Source organism: Sphaerodactylus townsendi, linkage group LG17, assembly GCF_021028975.2.
Source record: "Sphaerodactylus townsendi isolate TG3544 linkage group LG17, MPM_Stown_v2.3, whole genome shotgun sequence".
In the NCBI taxonomy this organism is placed as follows: Eukaryota; Metazoa; Chordata; class Lepidosauria; order Squamata; family Sphaerodactylidae; genus Sphaerodactylus; species Sphaerodactylus townsendi.
The window spans coordinates 6,810,330-6,828,426 of NC_059441.1; the positions used below are offsets into that span (position 1 = coordinate 6,810,330).

The 18,097-nt window shown below is 56.9% G+C and overlaps 1 protein-coding gene across 1 annotated transcript in view; it reads right to left on the reverse strand.

Annotated features, from left to right (window-relative positions):
• Positions 1-18,097, reverse strand: part of PRTG (protogenin) — a 31,661-nt gene extending 13,564 nt beyond the window's left edge. Inside the window, 10 exon segments of the mRNA XM_048481989.1 lie at positions 8,729-8,917; positions 9,812-10,117; positions 10,857-11,021; positions 13,412-13,659; positions 14,137-14,210; positions 14,212-14,303; positions 14,567-14,725; positions 16,337-16,474; positions 16,627-16,760; positions 17,357-18,097. Coding sequence (XP_048337946.1) covers positions 8,729-8,917; positions 9,812-10,117; positions 10,857-11,021; positions 13,412-13,659; positions 14,137-14,210; positions 14,212-14,303; positions 14,567-14,725; positions 16,337-16,474; positions 16,627-16,760; positions 17,357-17,499 — 1,648 coding nt within the window. The 5' untranslated portion in view covers positions 17,500-18,097.

Below are 18,097 nucleotides of genomic sequence, written 5' to 3' on the forward strand. Positions count from 1 at the left end.
CCCCCCACGCCCAGCATCAGCAGGAAACAGACCAGAACGCCAGAGACACACCAGTTTCCCCGGGGAGCCAAGAGCGCCCGGCACGGGCTCCTCAGGTCGGAGGAGCTGCCCTGGAAAGCCCCCCCCCGCCCCCAGCTCTGCATCTCTTTAAGCAGCAGCCACAGCACCGAGGCCTTCGTGTCCACCACGCAACACACAAACACACACACACAGAGCACTGCTCGGCGTATAATACATTTTCACATGCTGACAGAGGGAATCCATTCAGGGCACCCAAACTTCCCCTCCAGCTATGAAATAAATTTCCCTTCCGAACTAACATTTCTCTGCGGGGCTGTCAGGGGCCCCGGCTGGCACTTTGACCCTTTTGTGCTGCAAAATGAAAACACCATCTATCACGTCTCCCTCCGCAGAGGGGAGGAGGAGGAGGAGGAGGAGGAGGAGGAGGAGGAGGAGGATCCCATCTCGTCTGGGGGTGGGGAGGGGGGGGAGGAGGAGACTTCCCTGCATCACACATCTGTGGCTTAAGGCAGCCCACCGGCCAGGAAGCCAATGGCCACTCCGAGGCTGGCCCCTGCTGCTGCTGGGAGGGGACAGTTTGAAAGAGCTGAGACATGGGGTGGGGGTGGGGGAGGGGGAGTGACCAGCAGAGAAAGCAGGCAGGCGCTGGAGGAGGCACTTTCCAAAGGACACCAGCGCCTCTCAGGGCCCAAGAAGCACAGACCGTGGCCCCCTCCCCTTCTCTTTGCAGGATTCCTCCTAAGGAGCCCCCCCCCCCCCCGCCCCACACTGTGCCAGACAGATTTGGTACAGGCTTAAAAGCACTAACACATTAAACACGTCACCCCACTAGGCAGCCAATTTAGGTTTGGTATTTCTTACATATATTAAGGGACAATGCTCATCACATACAATTGTAATCATATATCTATCTCATATCAACAGAATTTCATCATTCACTGTTGTATCATCACATGAATTATTTTTCTCTTTTTCTATTCAATAATCTAAACATAGTCCCTTCAAAGGTGTTTCCACATTCATTCAAATTCCAGGTTCTTTGAAGGGACTGTTTATTTAGATTATTGAATAGAAAAAGAGAAAAATAATTCTCTTTTACAACAGTGAATGATGAAATTCTGTTGATATGAGATAGATATATGGTTACAATTGTATGTGATGAGCATTGTCCCTTAATATATGTAAGAAATACCAAACCTAAATTGGCTGCCTAGTGGGTGACGTGTTTAATGTGTTAGTGCTTATTTAGACGTTACCTACATCTTTGTTACCTTTACAGGCTTAAAGGTGACTGCCCCACTTCCTGTCTCACTGTGGGGAATCCTTTTGTGCCAACCCAAAGTGACCAACAACAGAGACATTTCCCAGCTGACATTTCTCTTTCTCTCCGGCCTTAAACTAGTTCACAGAAATCTTCAGGTGACCCCAAACATCTGGCACCGGCTTCTCTCTTGCCACCTCCCTTTACTCTGAGTAAACTGCTCCGGCAGGGAGCACGCAGTCCGGAGTAGCTCCGGCACCCCCAGTCCTGCCCCCCTCCAGCTCAAACAGGTGAGCCATTTCAGTCATCCAGGTCACTCCCTTCCACCAAGCAACCATCTTCCAGGTGCTCGGGAGCAGCAGCAGCAGCAGAAGGCCCTTGCTTTCACATCCTGCACGTGAGTTCCCAAAGGCACCTGGTGGGCCACTGCGAGTAGCAGAGAGCTGGACTAGATGGACTCTGGTCTGATCCAGCTGGCTTATTCTTATGTTCTTATGTTCCTTCCACGTCAGAGGGGAGATTATGGCCTTGCTCATGGCCTTACCTAGCGCAATCCTCCAGGACAATTTCCCACAAAAATGTCCCATGTTCATTGCGAGGCAGTTTGTGCAGGAAAACTATGCGGCGGATGGGGCCCCTTGTGCACGGCTGCCTCTGAGATCTCGGAGACTTCAAGCCAGCCTGCCTAGCAGCCCCTGGGCAGCTGCCCCATCTTCTAAATCAGCCCCACTGGACTTTGCGCTCCCTGGGATGGAGTCTTTGGGCTTTCACAGGTGAGTCTGCTCCTTGTGCTCTGAAGTCCCTTTCATGTGCTAATGGCGGCATTTAGAAAGCCCTCTTCCATTTGACTCGCTGGGATCTTCAGAGACCTCCCACAGCTTAAAGGCTCCTCACATTCAGGCTGAACCATCCGGAGAGGGGTCTGGGGGCTGACACACGCCGTGATTAATGGACAGCGCTGCTGCTGCTCCCATTTCCTTTCGCAGGACTCCTCCTCCTTCAAAAGCGGCTGGCTTTTCAAATTCAGAACTGAGAAGGAAGGGGCTCAGTGCTCACTCCACTGACCACCGGGCTTCCCTCGTCAAATATTCTTCTGCTCAGAAAGAAATCCGCTCCCAGTTTCCAAAAATAAAGTTGCACGCTGTCGTCCCCCCCCCCCCATACACACAAAAAGGAGAGGCCGTCAGCAAATCCGTAAAAAGCCCCTCTCCTTTTTTTGGGGGGGGGGGGGAGGACAGGAAACTAGTTTATTTCTCAAGACACTGGAGGAATTCCACAACCAAAGTAGCCATCAGTGAATATTTCCTAGAAAAGTCACATCCTGCAAAATGAAGCCATTTGGAAAGGACCAACTCGGGGGGGGGGGGGGGGCACCTTCAGACCACCATCTGCCGGGCCTTTGGGACAAACAAATTCAGCATGATGCTGGACACGCACACACTACACACACAGGGAACTGAGGAAGAGTTTCCAAAGTTAAGTCACACCTCTGCTCAGACCAGATCAGGAAGAGCAAGCAAGCACGCACGCACGCACGCACGCACGCACGCGCACACACAAACGGAACTGAGGAAGAGTTTCCAAAGTTAAGTCACACCTCTGCTCCCAGACCAGATCAGGAAGAGCACCTTCACTGTGCTGAGGTTGGCTTTGTACATTACAACTGGAAAACATGGAGGCCAATCCAAATTCACCAAAGTCCTCCAAAAGTTTTGTTGAAGACTTTCACAGCCGGAATCACTGGGGCGCTGTGTGGTTTCCGGGCTGTCTGGCCGTGTTCTAGCAGCATTCTCTCCTGACGTTTCGCCTGCATCTGTGGCTGGCATCTTCTCCACTTATATATACTCCACTTGCTTTCCATTCCTACTATCAAATCCTCTGAAGATGCCAGCCACAGATGCAGGCGAAAAGTCAGGAGAGAATGCTGCTAGAACACGGCCAGACAGCCCGGAAACCACACAGCACCCCTCCAAAAGTTGTTTTTTCTCCCCAAGTCTGCGGAGGGCCCAGGGCGCGGCCCTATTCTTCATCCAGCCCACTGACTATTTCCCTGTGGAACAAAATTCCACATCTCCTTTGCCCCTCTCTAGCTCTATGCATCTCCCCCCAGCCCTTAAGTAGCATGTCGTAAGCAGGGCTGCACTGGAAACAAAGCCAGAGACCCATGGGAAGGAGGGGTGATATCTGCCCTGCACAATCCACACACGCAAGACGTCAGGTGATAACACACGCGCACATCTCCCCCTTCCCACTGAAGCCCTGCCAGGCAGGAGGGCTGGAATGCGAGGCCCATCTTGTCTTCAGGCCTCCCTGCCTTCCGTCTTGCAGGCGGCCTCCAGCCAGGATTGCCCTCCCCAGAAGCCAGGATGATTCTTCCTCCGCGGGGCTTGTCCCTCGACCTGCTCAGGGCAGCCACCCAGCCAACTGCTCCTTTGCCAAAGCTTCTGGACAGCCCTATGTCCCCGGTGCCATTTCTTCTGTCTCAGGCCACCGCCGGGAGTTATTATGGGCTGGCCCTGCGGAAGCACAGGCCATCCACCTCCCTGGGCATTTCCGGGCAGGGCTTTTGTGCCACGGACACGAGCATGAAGAGCGGTCAGCCGACGATGCTCGAGGGAGCCGAAGTGTCCAGTACAGCTTTTTAGCAAAAGGGTCAGAAGCAGCCGAGGCAATTCAACGCTGCCTCTTGAGCAGGGGGGGAACGCCCCAGTTTCTCCTTCTCCGGGGCTGTTTGCCAGGGCATTATCTTCAGAGCAGCACTCCAGCAGAGAGAGACAGAGAGAGACAGAGAGAGCAGCATCCAGGATCCCCTGAGCAGATCCAAACCCCCTCCCAATGACCTCAAGAGCACCAAAAAGCAAACAAGTCCCTCTCTCCCACACACCTACTCCTGAGCTCCCTTCCCAAACCTCTCCCCACCACGAGGCCAGAGCGTGCACGCGCGGGGACACCCTCTCCGCGGACTCCTCTGCGCACCCTCTGGAAAACAGCAGTGCTGAGAAACCAAGGAAGGGGCGCTCCGTCCCAGCGAGGCCTCTTGGACCCGTGGGGCCTCACGAGGGCTGTCCCCTCCAAGGAAACTGAGCAAGGCCTGCGTTTGTTCTGCAAAACCAGGGCAGCAAAGACTCGAAAAGGCGAGGTGGACGGGCCGAAAGGTCCAGTTGGGTGAGACCACTCGCTGCCTTGCTCACCCAGAGAGACCCCCGGCGCATTCCATGGGGTCAACTCCTGCAGCACACTCAAGTGTTCACAAGGAGGGAATTTTGCACGGAAGCTTGTGTGTGTGTGGGGTGTGTGTCTCCTGTTGAAAAATAAATGCTGGGGACTCCAACATAAATACACATAACCAAGCAGGCCGAGCTATTTATTTGAAGAGGGGCATTCCAGCATCCGGTCACAGCTCTCCGTCCCTCCGTGGGGGGGGGGGGGGATGTCAAACAATTCAAAGATAAACATGGTGGCCACTAAGCAGATGGACATTCAAAATCCGAGGGGGGGGGGGGTAGAAGCCCTTGCAATGAGAGACAGCCAGACTGACGGAGAACAACCACTATGAGGCCGGCAATCCTGGGAGCAGCTACACAATACAACTACCTGGGGTGGCTGTAAGGGGAAAGGCCCCGCCAGAAGGTAGCTGACGGGGCTGGGCGCTTTGGCTGTCCATCAGCAGGAGGGGTTTTTTCCAGGCAGATGTGTGGCCACGCCCTTCCCAATGGAGAATCGATGGGCCTTCGGGGACGTGGCTGCCTTGTGCTCAGCGGCGCACATAATCAGAAGGTGGATCAATGCAGTCCCAACCAGAGCCAGGAGGCCCCTCCTGCCCCCCCTCCCAGGCCGATCCCCTTTTGTCCTCCAGATGGGCGGGCGTTTCTCCAGCAGGAGGGAAGGGTGCGAGGAGGCGGTCTCTCTGGTGAGGATCCGGACTCTTGCACGAGAGAGGGGGAAATCCTCAGGATGGCCCAGGAGCCGCCTGACCAACCTGAGATGGAAACACAACTTTCTCCAGTCGACAACAAAGACAAGCTACTAGGGCAGTGATGGCGAACCCTGTAAGCACGGGTGCCAGGGTGGCGCCGAACGCCTCTGTGGGCACCGCACAAGAGTTTCATCATGGGGGGGGCAGAAAATCCACTTACAAACCCACATCTAGGCTGGCGGGCTACTGGAACAGACACAATAATGGCACCGCGCGGAGGCAAGGGGAGGACTCAAACTGGCGGGCCTGGTGCCTCGCTCGAATTGGCTGCTGCCGGAGCTCAGAAGGAAGGCAAAGATGCTAGAGAGGCACAGAGCCGAGGACTTGCTGGAAGGCTTCAAGCAGGCTGGCCTGCCACTTTCGGCGGGTAGAAGGCGAGGCAGAAGAGACCAACTGGTTTTACCAGCTAAAACCTCAGCATTCACGTTAAATTGCCGGGTTGGCACTTTGCGATATATAAGTGGGGTTTGGGTTGCAATTTGGGCACTCGGTCTCAAAAAGGTTCGCCATCACTGTACTAGGGGGACATGACAGACGCTTATGATATTATGCACGGGGTGGGTGGGGCATAAAGACGGAGCTTCAGTGGCGTAGGAGGTTAAGAGCTCATGTATCTAATCTGGAGGAACCGGGTTTGATTCCCCGCTCTACCACCTGAGCTGTGGAGGCTTATCTGGGGAATTCAGATTAGCCTGTGCACTCCCACACACGCCAGCTGGGTGACCTTGGGCTAGTCACAGCTTCTCGGAGCTCTCTCAGCCCCTCACACCTCGCAGGGTGTTTGTTGTGAGGGGGGAAGGGCAAGGAGGTTGTCAGCCCCTTTGAGTCTCTTACAGGAGAGAAAGGGGGGAATATAAATCCAAACTCTTCTTCTTCTGCTCCCTGTCCCAAAACGATAGAACTCAGAGGCACGCAACACAACGGTGGAGAAACAGATTCCAGACAGACACAAGGAAATGCTTCCTTGCTCAGTGGGTAATTCAGCCGTGGAATTCACTGCCAGTGGATGTTGGGATGATGGAGTTGCACGGAAAACGTCCCACACGGGGGGCTGAGGGAGCTTCCATCGACCTCTGAAGAGGAGCCATCAGAGGCAGCCCCCCTCCCCCCTTTTCTCATCTCAGAGTAGAACTTCCCTTGCTGCCAGTCATATCCATCGTCGAAAGTCCTGCCACCCAACACGGCGGAAAAGATCCCCGCCCCGCCCTCCGCGTGGCAACCATATCAGAAGGTGGAAATGAGGTCACTTCACAAGCTTCTCTCCTGCCCCGAACGGGATTCCCGGCTCCTTGGGCCCCCCAGCCTGGTCTGCTGGCTTTTCAGGGCAGCCGTGGTGTGGGACGGTCCGATCCTGCAGGGCTCTCCTCATGTCCTTGATCAAGGCAAATACTCCAGTAGGTTCTTCAGCCAACCTCATCCAGAAAGGGAGAGAACTCCTACACGAGTACGGAATTTCCCGGCGCTCGCCGAGTTGTTCTCTTGCTCCAGCCCCCACAATGTTGCTTGATCTATTTATTCTCTCCATGTGCAGGTAATGCAAAACAAAACTTAATGCCAATCACCACTTTGGGCTCAAGAAGGAATCTCCCTCCAGACCAGATTGGCCCGGGGATCCTGTAGGCACAGACCAGAGGTCACCGGGGGAGTGGTAGCTGTGAATTGCTTGCATTGTGCAGGCGGCTGGACTAGATGACTCTTGGTGTGATTTCCAGCTCCACGTTTCTATGGTTTTTTTTAAACGTTTCTGCGTAGAAGATCAACCATATTAACATTCCTAGTTGCTGACCACAAGTGACGTCCCGGCCACTGGCCAATAGATGCCTGTCTATAAGGAAGGCGCACTACCAAAGAGAACACACCAAAGAGAACACTGGGGGCAGAAAGAAATAGCACAAACCACAGCAACAGCAAACTGCAGACTGAACCACGGAAAACCGCAGTGCCCCCTACCAGCAAACCACTAGTTGTGTTTGGGATGTTTGTCGCTAAGTGACAATTGCTCCCCCACACCCACAGCACCCCAATGCTCTGCTTGCGGAGGTAACGAAGGCGCGGGGGGGGGGGGGGTCAGAAACATTCTTGTCAGGGATCTTTCCACTTATGACAAGGCAGATGGGTCCGCACGGGGAAAAGCTCACCAGCAGCGAACACTTCCCTTCTCTTGGCCCAGAGTCCGGGTCCTCAGAAGCCCAGGCAGCCGGGCATGGAAGGGAGTCCCCCGTGGCTGCAGAGCTCTTGTCAGCATAAGCATCTTATTGTCATTGTGCACGCACAACGAAATCTACAGCAGCATTCCTCGATGCACACAATTCCAGACTCATACCCCACCCTCACTTTCCCCTTCCTCCACCCATCCCTACACAGCCCCAAACACATCCACACGAAGCCGCAGAGTTCAGCATCGCCACAGCTCTAGAGTAGAAGCTGTCTCTAAGCCTCTTTGTCCTAGTTTTGATAGATCTGTATCGTCTGCCGGATGGTCACAGTTCAAAAAAGAGAGTGTGCTGGATGTGTAGACGGGTCTCTCAAGAATATTTTGGGCTTTCTTTAGGGCTTCTTTGGGGATTATAGAGAGTTCTTCCAAGGAGGGGAGAGGGCAGCCGATAATCCTCTGTGCAGTAGTGATCACCCTTTGGAGCGCCTTCCTATCTGCCACTGTGCAACTGGAGAACCATACACAGATGCAGTAGGTGAAGACACTCTCTCTATAGCACAGCTGGTAAAAGGACACCATTGTGGAGTTTCCCCATTCAGTTGTTGTTTTCCCTTTAACAGTCTCAGATAGTACAGTCTTTGCTGGGCCTTCTTAACCACCGCGGCAGTCTGAACGCCCCAGGTCAGGTCCTTTTTAATCATGACGCCCAGAAATTTAAAACTAGCCACCCGCTCTACTTGATCTCCATTTATAGTCAAGGGCTGAATTTCTGAGCTATTCCTTCTATAGTCCACTATAAGCCCCTTTGTCTTGTTGGTATTAAGAACCAGGTTATTTTCCCTGCACCATGAAAGCAATCGGTCCACCTCACTCCGATAGGCAGACTCATCCCCTCCAGAGATGAGCCCCACCACCTCTTAAGGACCAAGACTTCCTTCTGGCAACAGACACGACAGGCTGCCATTCATTCCCCGCCTTGTGGCCAAAACAGACCCCCACCCCACCCCCCCGGAGGAAACTGTATAACCGCTGACACAGCAGAAACGCACCCACCGGAGCCAAGATCTCCTCCAAAGCTTGGGACAGTTTGCACAGACAAGGACATCTTGCAAGAGGAGCTTCAGGAGACAAACACTCCTGGCATCCCCCACGAGGCCTCTGAAGGTCTCACCAGTAAATGTCAACATTCCCACCGTTCCTGAGCCACACAATTGAGTGGCTGCCCAGCGGCCCTGTTCAGGATGAGAAAAGCAACGATTCCCCCTCTTCTCAGACCCTTCCCCACCCCTTTGGGCAGACCGCGAAGGGAACTCACCCAAGCCGCTGACGGTGTGTGTCAGGATGCTGGCGTCCAGCAGGATGGGGGGGCCCTCCAGCTGGCCCTCCTCCTTGTAGTACAGCTTGTAGCCTTGGATGGTGGCCGTGTCACCCAGGCCCTGCTGCCACTTGACGGTGATGGTCGTGCAGTTCAGGGGCTCCAAGCGCAGCTCCGGAGACTTTGGGGCTGTTAGGAGAAGGGAGCGTCCCCTTTTCACACCTCGTGAACAGAGTCTGGTCCCTGCAGATACCCCCACCCACCCACCTCAACGTCCACTCGTGCCTAGAGGGTGCTTCGCCTCCCATATATAAAACCAAAGCTCTGGACTAGCCCAAGAACACAAACCAGAAGAGGACCATTCACCCAGCTGGACTTAACTATTGGCCCAAACAGTGTCTGTTTCTGCAGACTCTTCTACTTTCTTGCTCACCAGGATGAGGAGGCCCAGCTGAAAACTCTGGCCCCAACTGGCCCCTCCCTGTGGATTAAGAACATAAGAACGAGCCAGCTGGATCAGACCAGAGTCCATCTAGTCCAGCACTCTGCTACTCGCAGTGGCCCACCAGGTGCCTTTGGGAGCTCACAGGCAGGATGTGAAAGCAATGGCCTTCTGCTGCTGTTGCTCCCGAGCACCTGGTCTGCTAAGGCATTTGCAATCTCAGATCAAAGAGGATCAAGATTGGTAGCCATAGATCGACTTCTCCTCCATAAATCTGTCCAAGCCCCTTTTAAAGCTATCCAGGTGAGTGGCCATCACCACCTCCTGTGGCAGCATCTTCCAAACACCAATCACACGTTGCGTGAAGAAGTGTTTCCTTTGATTAGTCCAAATTCTTCCCCCCAGCATTTTCAATGAATGCCCCCTGGTTCTAGTATTGTGAGAAAGAGAGAAAAAGTTCTCTCTGTCAACATTTTCTACTCCAGGCACAATTTTATTGACTTCAATCATATCCCCCCTCAGCTGTCTCCTCTCCAAACTAAAGAGTCCCAAATGCTGCAGCCTCTCCTCATAAGGAAGGTGCTCCAATCCTTCAAAAACGGCTTCTGCCCGGTTCCACAAACCTTGAGGGGGCAGCCTACCTCTGACACTGGTGGCCTTCGGGGTCCGGTGGGACGTCCACAGAGACGCCTCTCCCCAGCCAACGCGCGTGGCTGCCGTAATTCGGACCAGGTAGACGGTGTCCGGGTTCAGGTTTCGGAGCAGGTACTCGTAAGTGGAGCCCGGGAGTTCCACCCCTTGGACGGCGCTCTCCGTGCTACGCCGGAACGACAAGCGGAAGGAAACCACTTGGCCTCGCCGGTACTTGGCAGGGATCGGCAGCCAGGAGGTCAGGATGTCGGTGGGGCTTTGGCTCGTCAGGCTGATCTCAGGAGCTCTCAGAGGGACTGTGGGGGGGCAGAGAGAGAAGGCACTCATCAGCACAAGGGCAGCCCAGAAGCACCTCAGCCGGTCAGCAGCCATCCGTGACATCTTGTCGCTCTCCAGGTAGACAGAGAAACTTCCTCCTGAGCTCCCCCAAGGTCCTCAGGTGGTCGGGGAACCGGGCGGGTTTTGTTGCTGGTTTGCACGAACTGAGAGGGCCGCCCCTCTTGCTTCTAAAAAAGGCTCCTCTGCCAGTCACCAGGGCCCCCCGGCTTCCCTTTCCTGTTGCCCAGGCACCTCCCACAGCGGGCGCTCCCCGCCTCCATGCCCCAGTGAATTGGACCCAGCACCTATGTCACACCCAGGGCTAGGATGGGGACAGGCGGCCAAGCTGCCCCGTGCCAGGGCGCTGTCAGACCCACCTCACAGGTGGAGGTGCTCACAGGTGTGGCCTCTGAATAGCTCACGGAGAATTTGGCTGCTCCCAGCCACTGCCACGAAGCCCGGCCCCCTGCAGCTCAGCCACACATCAACGCTCGTGGCAGGATCCCACCACAAGGATCCAGTGGCGGCTAGGCTGTCCTCTACACAGCAGGGCCTTCTCAGTGGCTGCTCTGGAGTGCTTTTGGGGGGAGGGGATGCTGCCTGCCCACCCCCCAGAAAGGGGGAAGCACCACCTTTGCCCTCCGTGGCTTGCCCGCTGCCTTCTCCCATGCCACTGCTCCTCTGGGCGCCCCCCACTCGAGCCCAGCCCCCACTTGCCGTCCTCCAGGGTGTGCTGCGTCACGTGGTCGGACATCTGGCTGGCCCCCATGGGCATGTAGGCCACGATGTAGAAGGTGTAGTTGCTTGCCGGTTCCAGGTCATCGATGATGTAGTGGGTGGTGTCGTTGCCGAGGACAACCTGGTATTCTTCGTTGTTCAGACCTGGAGGACGGGGAGGAGAAGAGACACTGAGTGAGGAGTGGGTGGGGGGAGCACACACCTGAGCCAGCGATCCTGAGGCTGCTGGAAAGCCAGAGGGAACAAGGTGGGGGACACACACCCCCCCCCAGTCACTGAAAGAACACCCTTTCTTGGAAGCAAATCGGTGGGGGGGGGGGGGGGACGCCTGAGTGAAGGACCTGGTTTCGCTGCCTGGACCAACGAGCCTTCTGGGGCGGCGGCCTCTGAGTCTTGGGACAAAAGGCGGCACTTTGGACTTGGCCGGCTCTCCGGAGAGACACCCTCAGCCCAGGTTCAGAAGACAAAGCCACAACCACCCAGGCACAGGAAGCCAGCCGGGCGCTCAGCGGGCCCCAATGGCCGGATCTCTCCGTTCACAGCCCAGCCACTGAAGCAAAGAAGGTCGGACACGCAAGGGCAGGTCGCAGCCTTCGACTGGGGGGCGTTTCTGCCGGCAGCCCTTTCCCCCAAGGCTGCGTCCAACACGGCCCACGGAAAACATTTCAAAAACGGTGTGCTCTTGAAGGAGCCCAGGAGGAACAAGGCCAGAGTTTTGGACTGCAAGGAGAGTCGGAACACAGAGGAGTCACAGGCAGGGTCCTACTGCTTCCTGACCATGGGGCAGGAGGGGGGCTGGAAGCAAGAGAGGCCCCCCTGTTTACATGCCAAACGCACGTCAGCCCCACAGACGCCCCCCAGCAACTCCCCTCTCGAGAGGCAGCTCCCAAACTTCTCAACACACCAAATTCCGCAAGCCAGGTTCTGAATCCACTGGACGGCCCCTTTCATTAGACAAGGTTGCCAGCATCTCATGACGCCCGAATTAATGGCTCGTTAATTAGGAACAGCCTGGCACGATTTCTGACCTGCTACAAGGGATCTCTGCCCACCCCCCCCACCCCCACCCCACCCCACCCCGTCAAAGAGAGCTCCGACCGACTGCCCCTGAATGGCTGCTCGGGCCCCATGCAGAGGCCGGCCTGAAAGGCTCCAGAGAGGAGGCCGAAGCCCCCCTCCAACCCCCCCCCCTCTTTTCTTCCGGAGCTTAATTGCTACCAAGGAATTAGCACACACCCTCTTTCTTCCTTTCCCTTCCTGCTGCTGCCGCCCTGGACCATCTTCCCCACCCCCAATTAGAATGCAAAATGTCCTTCTCAACACATCTCCCCAGCAGACACCTGTCCGGCTCCTGGCCCCCCCCCCCCAAGCCCCCGTCATTCAGAGCTGCCTTTTATCCCTCTGAGAGGAGGAGGAGGAGGAGGAGGAGGAGGAGGAGGAGGAGGGCCTCTGGCCAGTGCTGCTTTCCTTTGGGGCGAGTGGCGCAAAGCTCGGCCAGACAAAAGTCCTCCGCCCTCAACAAGAAGCCGAATCCCGCCTTGAGCAGAAGTTGCCACAACCCCAAGTGGGTCGCCTCCCCGCCCGGCACCCTGCCAGCTCTTGCCACCCCCTCCTCCTCTGGGTGCTTCACTCAGCAGGCGCCCCGTGATGGGCTGACGGCTCACTGTGGAGGGCAACCACCCAGCCCAGCTCTTGGCCAGCAAAGCAACACGTTTGTAGATGCCAACAGAGTCAACTCCTTGCTAGGGTGGGGAAAGTCCCCCGCCAGCCTCCACTGGCCGAAGGGGCAGCCGACGCAGCCGAAGGGTCGTGGGGATTTGGGCCGGTGTTGGAGGGAGGAAACGGTCCTCCCTCGACCCGCTGTGCAAAATTAAGCCGGCAGCAAACTCTGGTCCAGGGAGGAAGAACCAAGAGAAGAACAGAAAGAGGGTCCAGAAGGATTTCTCGGCGCCGTTTCCTGCCCTTTATGCCGCCCGGGGTCAGCAAGGGAAGCGGGACTCCCGGAGGCCTCCTCTTTGCAGACAAGACCTGGCAGGCGGCAGCAGGAGGATCCCCGAACTCTCCCCCCACCCATGGGAGAGCAGTCCCCTGAAGGTCACTGCTCGGCAGCAGTGGGAGCCCACGCACCATCACGCTGCTCAGGGTTTAGAGGTGAGAACCGGGACCCAAAGGGTGCTCTGAAACAAACAGATCTGTGCAAATCTGGAGCAGAGCAATCCCTGGCCGCCATCAGCTGAATCACATCAAGGGAAGCCCCACGTGCTGATGACTGAAGTAGTCAAGCCCAGAAGGGTCCCAAACTAGGCAGCCGCTGCATCGAGGGAAGATATTGCAGCGGTGGAATCAGGGCTCAAAGGGCATCATCACAAGGGGGCTGGGGGGGTGGGGATGGGAAAAAGAGAAAGCAAAGGCCAGAGGATCTCCTAGCGTCTTCCACGGCTGCCCTTCAACAGACAGACAGACAGACAGACAGACAGACAGACAGACAGACAGACAGACAGACAGACAGACAGACAGACAGGCCGACCGCTCACCTTCCGCTTTCATGTAGTGGACGGAGTAGGCAATCACTTTGTCCGAGTTGTACAGCGGCCTCTCCCAGGCGAGCAGGATGGCGGAGCTGGACATGGTCTCCGCGTGGACGTTGCAGGGGGCGCTGGGCCGGTCCTCGGACAGAACCACCGTCAGCCGGGCCCGAGCCAGGAGGGAGCCCAGGCTGTTCTCCGCCAGGCACTGGTAGATGGCGTCGTCCTCGGGAATGATCTGGTTGATCACCAATTTACTGGACGAGGAGAGGAGAGAGGAGAGGAGAGGAGAGGAGAGGAGGGTGTCACCGCTGTTCCCAGCTGGCCATTTCTGGACACTTTTTAAAACAAGCAGGCTTGCGTGGCACGCCAGCCATGGACCACTCTGAAGCGAAGCTCGTATCAAACGGAGAGCCCTAAAAACCTCCCAGGCTGGACTTTCATTTCAAAGGAGAGCTGTGAGCCCCCCCCCCGCCCCCCTCCAATCTCAAATCAGAGATTTAACCTGGAAAGAAAAACACTCGACCGCCAGTCTCCCTTCACCTAGAAGGGGACAAACTGGGGAAACAAAAATGACACACAAACACACACACACTGAGACCTGTGGCTCTTCTGTGGCCAGGAGGCTAGCAGGTAGCCCCTCCCCGGACAGCTCTTCAGATGTTGCTGGCCTCTCACCTCTCCCTACCCACCCCCCCACCCCCCCGAGGCCCAAAGCAGCCCCCAGTTCGCACCTGTTGTACATTTTAATCCTGCCGTTGGAGTGGATCTTCCTCCCGTTCTTCAGCCAAGTCACCCTGGGTGCTAAGAATTACCCCTCCCGCCCTAGCATAAAAGCGGAGCAGTGCCATGTGAGGAGGCCTCGTCAAGCTCTCCGGCCTCTCCACAAACGAAGGCGGAGCTGCGTGTAGTTCAGGGAGAGTCAGGCGCAGCACGGGGGGCACAGACTGCTCTCCCCTCCCCCCTCCAAAAATGAGCACTTCATTTTTAAAATCATGTCCAGCAGAAGAGCTAAGCTGCAGAGCCCCTCAAGAGCAGCATCCAGGGCTAGGGGTGGGGGAAATCACCCGGTTCAGGCTGGCCTGGAGTACCGGGGAGGAGCCCACCACCCAGCCTCGAGGCCCCCCCAGCCCAGACACTCCTCTGACCCACGAGGCAACTCACCCAGCACCACAAGAGTAGCCATGGCCGTGGTGAAATTGCGGGTGCCCGGGATGGTCGCCCGGCAGACGTAGACGCCCGAGTGCTGCACCTTCACGTCGGAGATCATGAGGTTCCCGTTGCCCAGGACGCGAGTGTTGAAGACGTCGATGGACTTGTGGTCTGAGGGGGGCGAGAGAGGCAGCTCAGGCGGGGGGACTGCCTGCCCCACGGCTGCCCATCCCAGGAGGCCGTGCTTTGCCTCAGACCAGCCTGCCGCACAGCCCTGAAGTGTCCCTGCCCCGACCCCAAGCACTCCTGCCAGCCCCGTGTGGCATTTTGAAGCCACACAAGCCTTTGCGTGGCCCCTGTGGACAGGCTCCCATGCAGAAGCCACTGGGCTCAGCTGGACCCTGAAGAGCAACATCCTGGGCTGGGGTTATCACAGCAAAGTGGCCTTCCAAGCGTGGCCCTGAAGAGTCAGCCCTTGCCCACCCCCACAGAAATCCTGGGGGTCGCAGAGAATTCAGGGCAAGACTGGGAAGCCCCCTGAACCTGCTCCCTCCCCTCCCCTCGTGGCAGGGATGCCTCCAGCCACAGCCCCAGCCAAAACCCGCTGGGCACCCCAGAACAGGCAGGGGCGTAGAGCAGGGGGGCAGAGAGCGCCTCCCCCTCTTCTGGGTTCTTCTCTTCGAGGAACCCCTGGACCCCAAGAACCCCCTCTTGCGGCACAGCTGCAGGAACCCCTCCTGGCCAGGTCCCACCCCCTCCAGCCTGGTTCTGGGTGTCCCAGGGAGGCAGACCTGGCAGCGCTGACTACGCTATTGCCGTGGGTTGCATGCATCGCACTCTGGCCACACAACACGGCCACACCCCCTCCACGCTCACACAGCTCCTCCTCCTTTTAGAACATAAGAACGAGCCAGCTGGATCAGACCAGAGTCCATCTAGTCCAGCTCTCTGCTGCTACTCGCAGTGGCCCACCAGGTGCCTTTGGGAGCTCACAGGCAGGAGGTGAAAGCAATGGCCTTAAGAACATAAGAACGAGCCAGCTGGATCAGTCCAGAGTCCATCTAGTCCAGCTCTCTGCTACTCGCAGTGACCCACCAGGTGCCTTTGGGAGCTCACAGGCAGGAGGTGAAAGCAAGGGCCTGCTGCTGCTGCTGCTCCTGAGCACCTGGTCTGCTCAGGCATTTGCCATCTCAGATCAAGGAGGATCAAGATTGGGAGCCACAGATCAACTTCTCCTCCATCAATCTGTCCAAGCCCCTTATAAGAACATAAGAACATAAGAAAGAGCCTGCTAGATCAGACCAGAGTCCATCTAGTCCAGCATTCTGCTACTCGCAGTGACCCACCAGGTGCCTTTGGGAGCTCACAGGCAGGATGTGAAAGCAAGGGCCTGCTGCTGCTGCTGCTCCTGAGCACCTGGTCTGCTAAGGCATTTGCAATCTGAGACGTCTCCTCCATAAATCTGTCCAAGCCCTTTTTAAAGCTATCCAGGTTAGTGGCCATCACCACCTCCTGTGGCAGCATATTCCAAACACCAATCACACATTGTGTGAAGAAGTGTTTCCTTTTATTAGTCCTAATTCTTTCCCCCAGCATTTTCAATGGATGCCCCCTGGTTCTAGTATTGTGAGAAAGAGAGAAAAATTTCTCTCTGTCAACATTTTCTACCCCAGGCATAATTTTGTAGACTTTTCTTTCTTCCCAACATCATCACCTTCTTCACTGAACCTCCCCAGTCACCTGCAGCAGGAAACGGCTCCGGCGGCCCCACGGCGGACTCACCTAGGCGGCTCCAGGAGACGATGGGCCTCGGCTGCCCGGTGGCCATGCACTCAAAGACCACCGTCTGGTGGAGGGAGGCGGTCGTGTTCTGTGGCCCGGCTATGATGGCTGGCTTGTGGAAAGGCTGGGTGGCCGAGGCTGGAGGAGCAGAAAAACACACAGCTGAGGGCAGGGGAGACAGGGCCCAAAACGCCACCCGGCACGGGGAGGGAGCACCCGGCAGGCACCCTCGGCCTCCACGTCTGCAGAAGAGAATACGGGCCTCTTGTGCCGCTCAAGCATCTGGGTACCTGCAACGACGGAGAGCCCGGCCTCTGCGCTCTTCCGCCGGTTGGCCACAGAAGTGGCGACGCAACGATAATTCCCAGCATCCTTTTGTTGGACGTTGTAGATCTGGAGCACTCCTGAAGGCAACGCGGTGATTCTGAGGCGGGAGAGAAGCCGCAGGACAGTTTACAGCAGAGGTGAGGAATATGGGTGGGGCGGGGGGGCGGGGTTTGGAGTCTGGGCCTGCTGGTTATAAAGCTCAAGCCAAAAACCCTTCCCAGCCCTGAACGCTCCTCGTTGTTTGCAGCACTTTCGGAAACACTCCTGGCCACCTTGCAAGACGGAGGCACGGAAGAGAGCGGTCTCCCAATGGCGACCGGCCATGGTGACCCAAGGGAACCTTGCAGACAGAGGCAGCAGACCCAGAGGCAGCCCACCTGGGGCCTGGGCGCCTCCTGGGTTCTTAACGAAAGAAGCCCCCATGAGCACTGCAAAGAACCAGGCGTCAAGCAGAGAGTCATGAACACCAAGACCCAAGCACAGAGCTTCATGGAGCAAATGACTCTGGACCCCTTCCTCCACGGCCTGACCCACCTCACAGGGCCGCTCTGTGGACGAAATGGGATGATGCCCACACGCACGCACGCACGCACGCACACACGCAGCTGCCTTGAACTTCTTGGAGGGGCAGAAGAGAAAAACACAAAACGAGCAGCCTGGGCAGCAACAGAGAACCAGGCGACCGGTCCCCACCTGTCCGTGGCGGCTGGCAAGGCTGTCCGGTTGACTTCCCAGGTGATGACGGCCGGAGGGTTGGCAGATATTTTGCAGGCAAACCGGGCCACGCCTCCTTCGTGGACCTCTGTGGGATGCGGCTGGACTTCGAATGCAGACATAGCTGGAAGGGAAGCACGGAGAGGCTAAGGAGGAGCCCCAGAAACTGGGCAGCAGCACTGCAGCGACCAACAAGATTTGTGTGTTTGGGGGCGGGGGGGGAGGTATGAGTGACCTTTCAGGAGTCAACACTGCTTTTGTCAGGTGCCTGAAGAAGGGAGCTGGGACTCTCAAAGCCGACCCTCCCCCCCCCCCCCCCGAAAGACCTTGCAGCTCTCTACGGTCCTCGTCCTGCCTGCCTGGGGGGTCTGGCTCTGGAACAGGTGACCGGCCCCTGGGCTGGAGGCCTGGCCACCCCAGAAGTCTGTGGGGCAATCAGCAGCCTGGCTTCCGGGTGAAGGGGGGGCATTGTGTAAGTTTGAGGGGCAGGTAAACCCGCACCTTGCCCAGGTGCCAGCCGGTGCCTGTTTCAGCCTTCAGCTGGCCCAACTAAAGCCTCTACCTTTGGATACAGTGGATGGTCAGGCCCGGACGCCCGTTTGTGGTCCAAGGTAAATAAGTCAGCTTGCAAGATGCCGGTTTATATTCTAAGGCTTGCGGGGGGGGGGGGGACCACCAGGGCTCAAAATGCAAGATGAGTGGGGGGAAGGAACCAGGGCT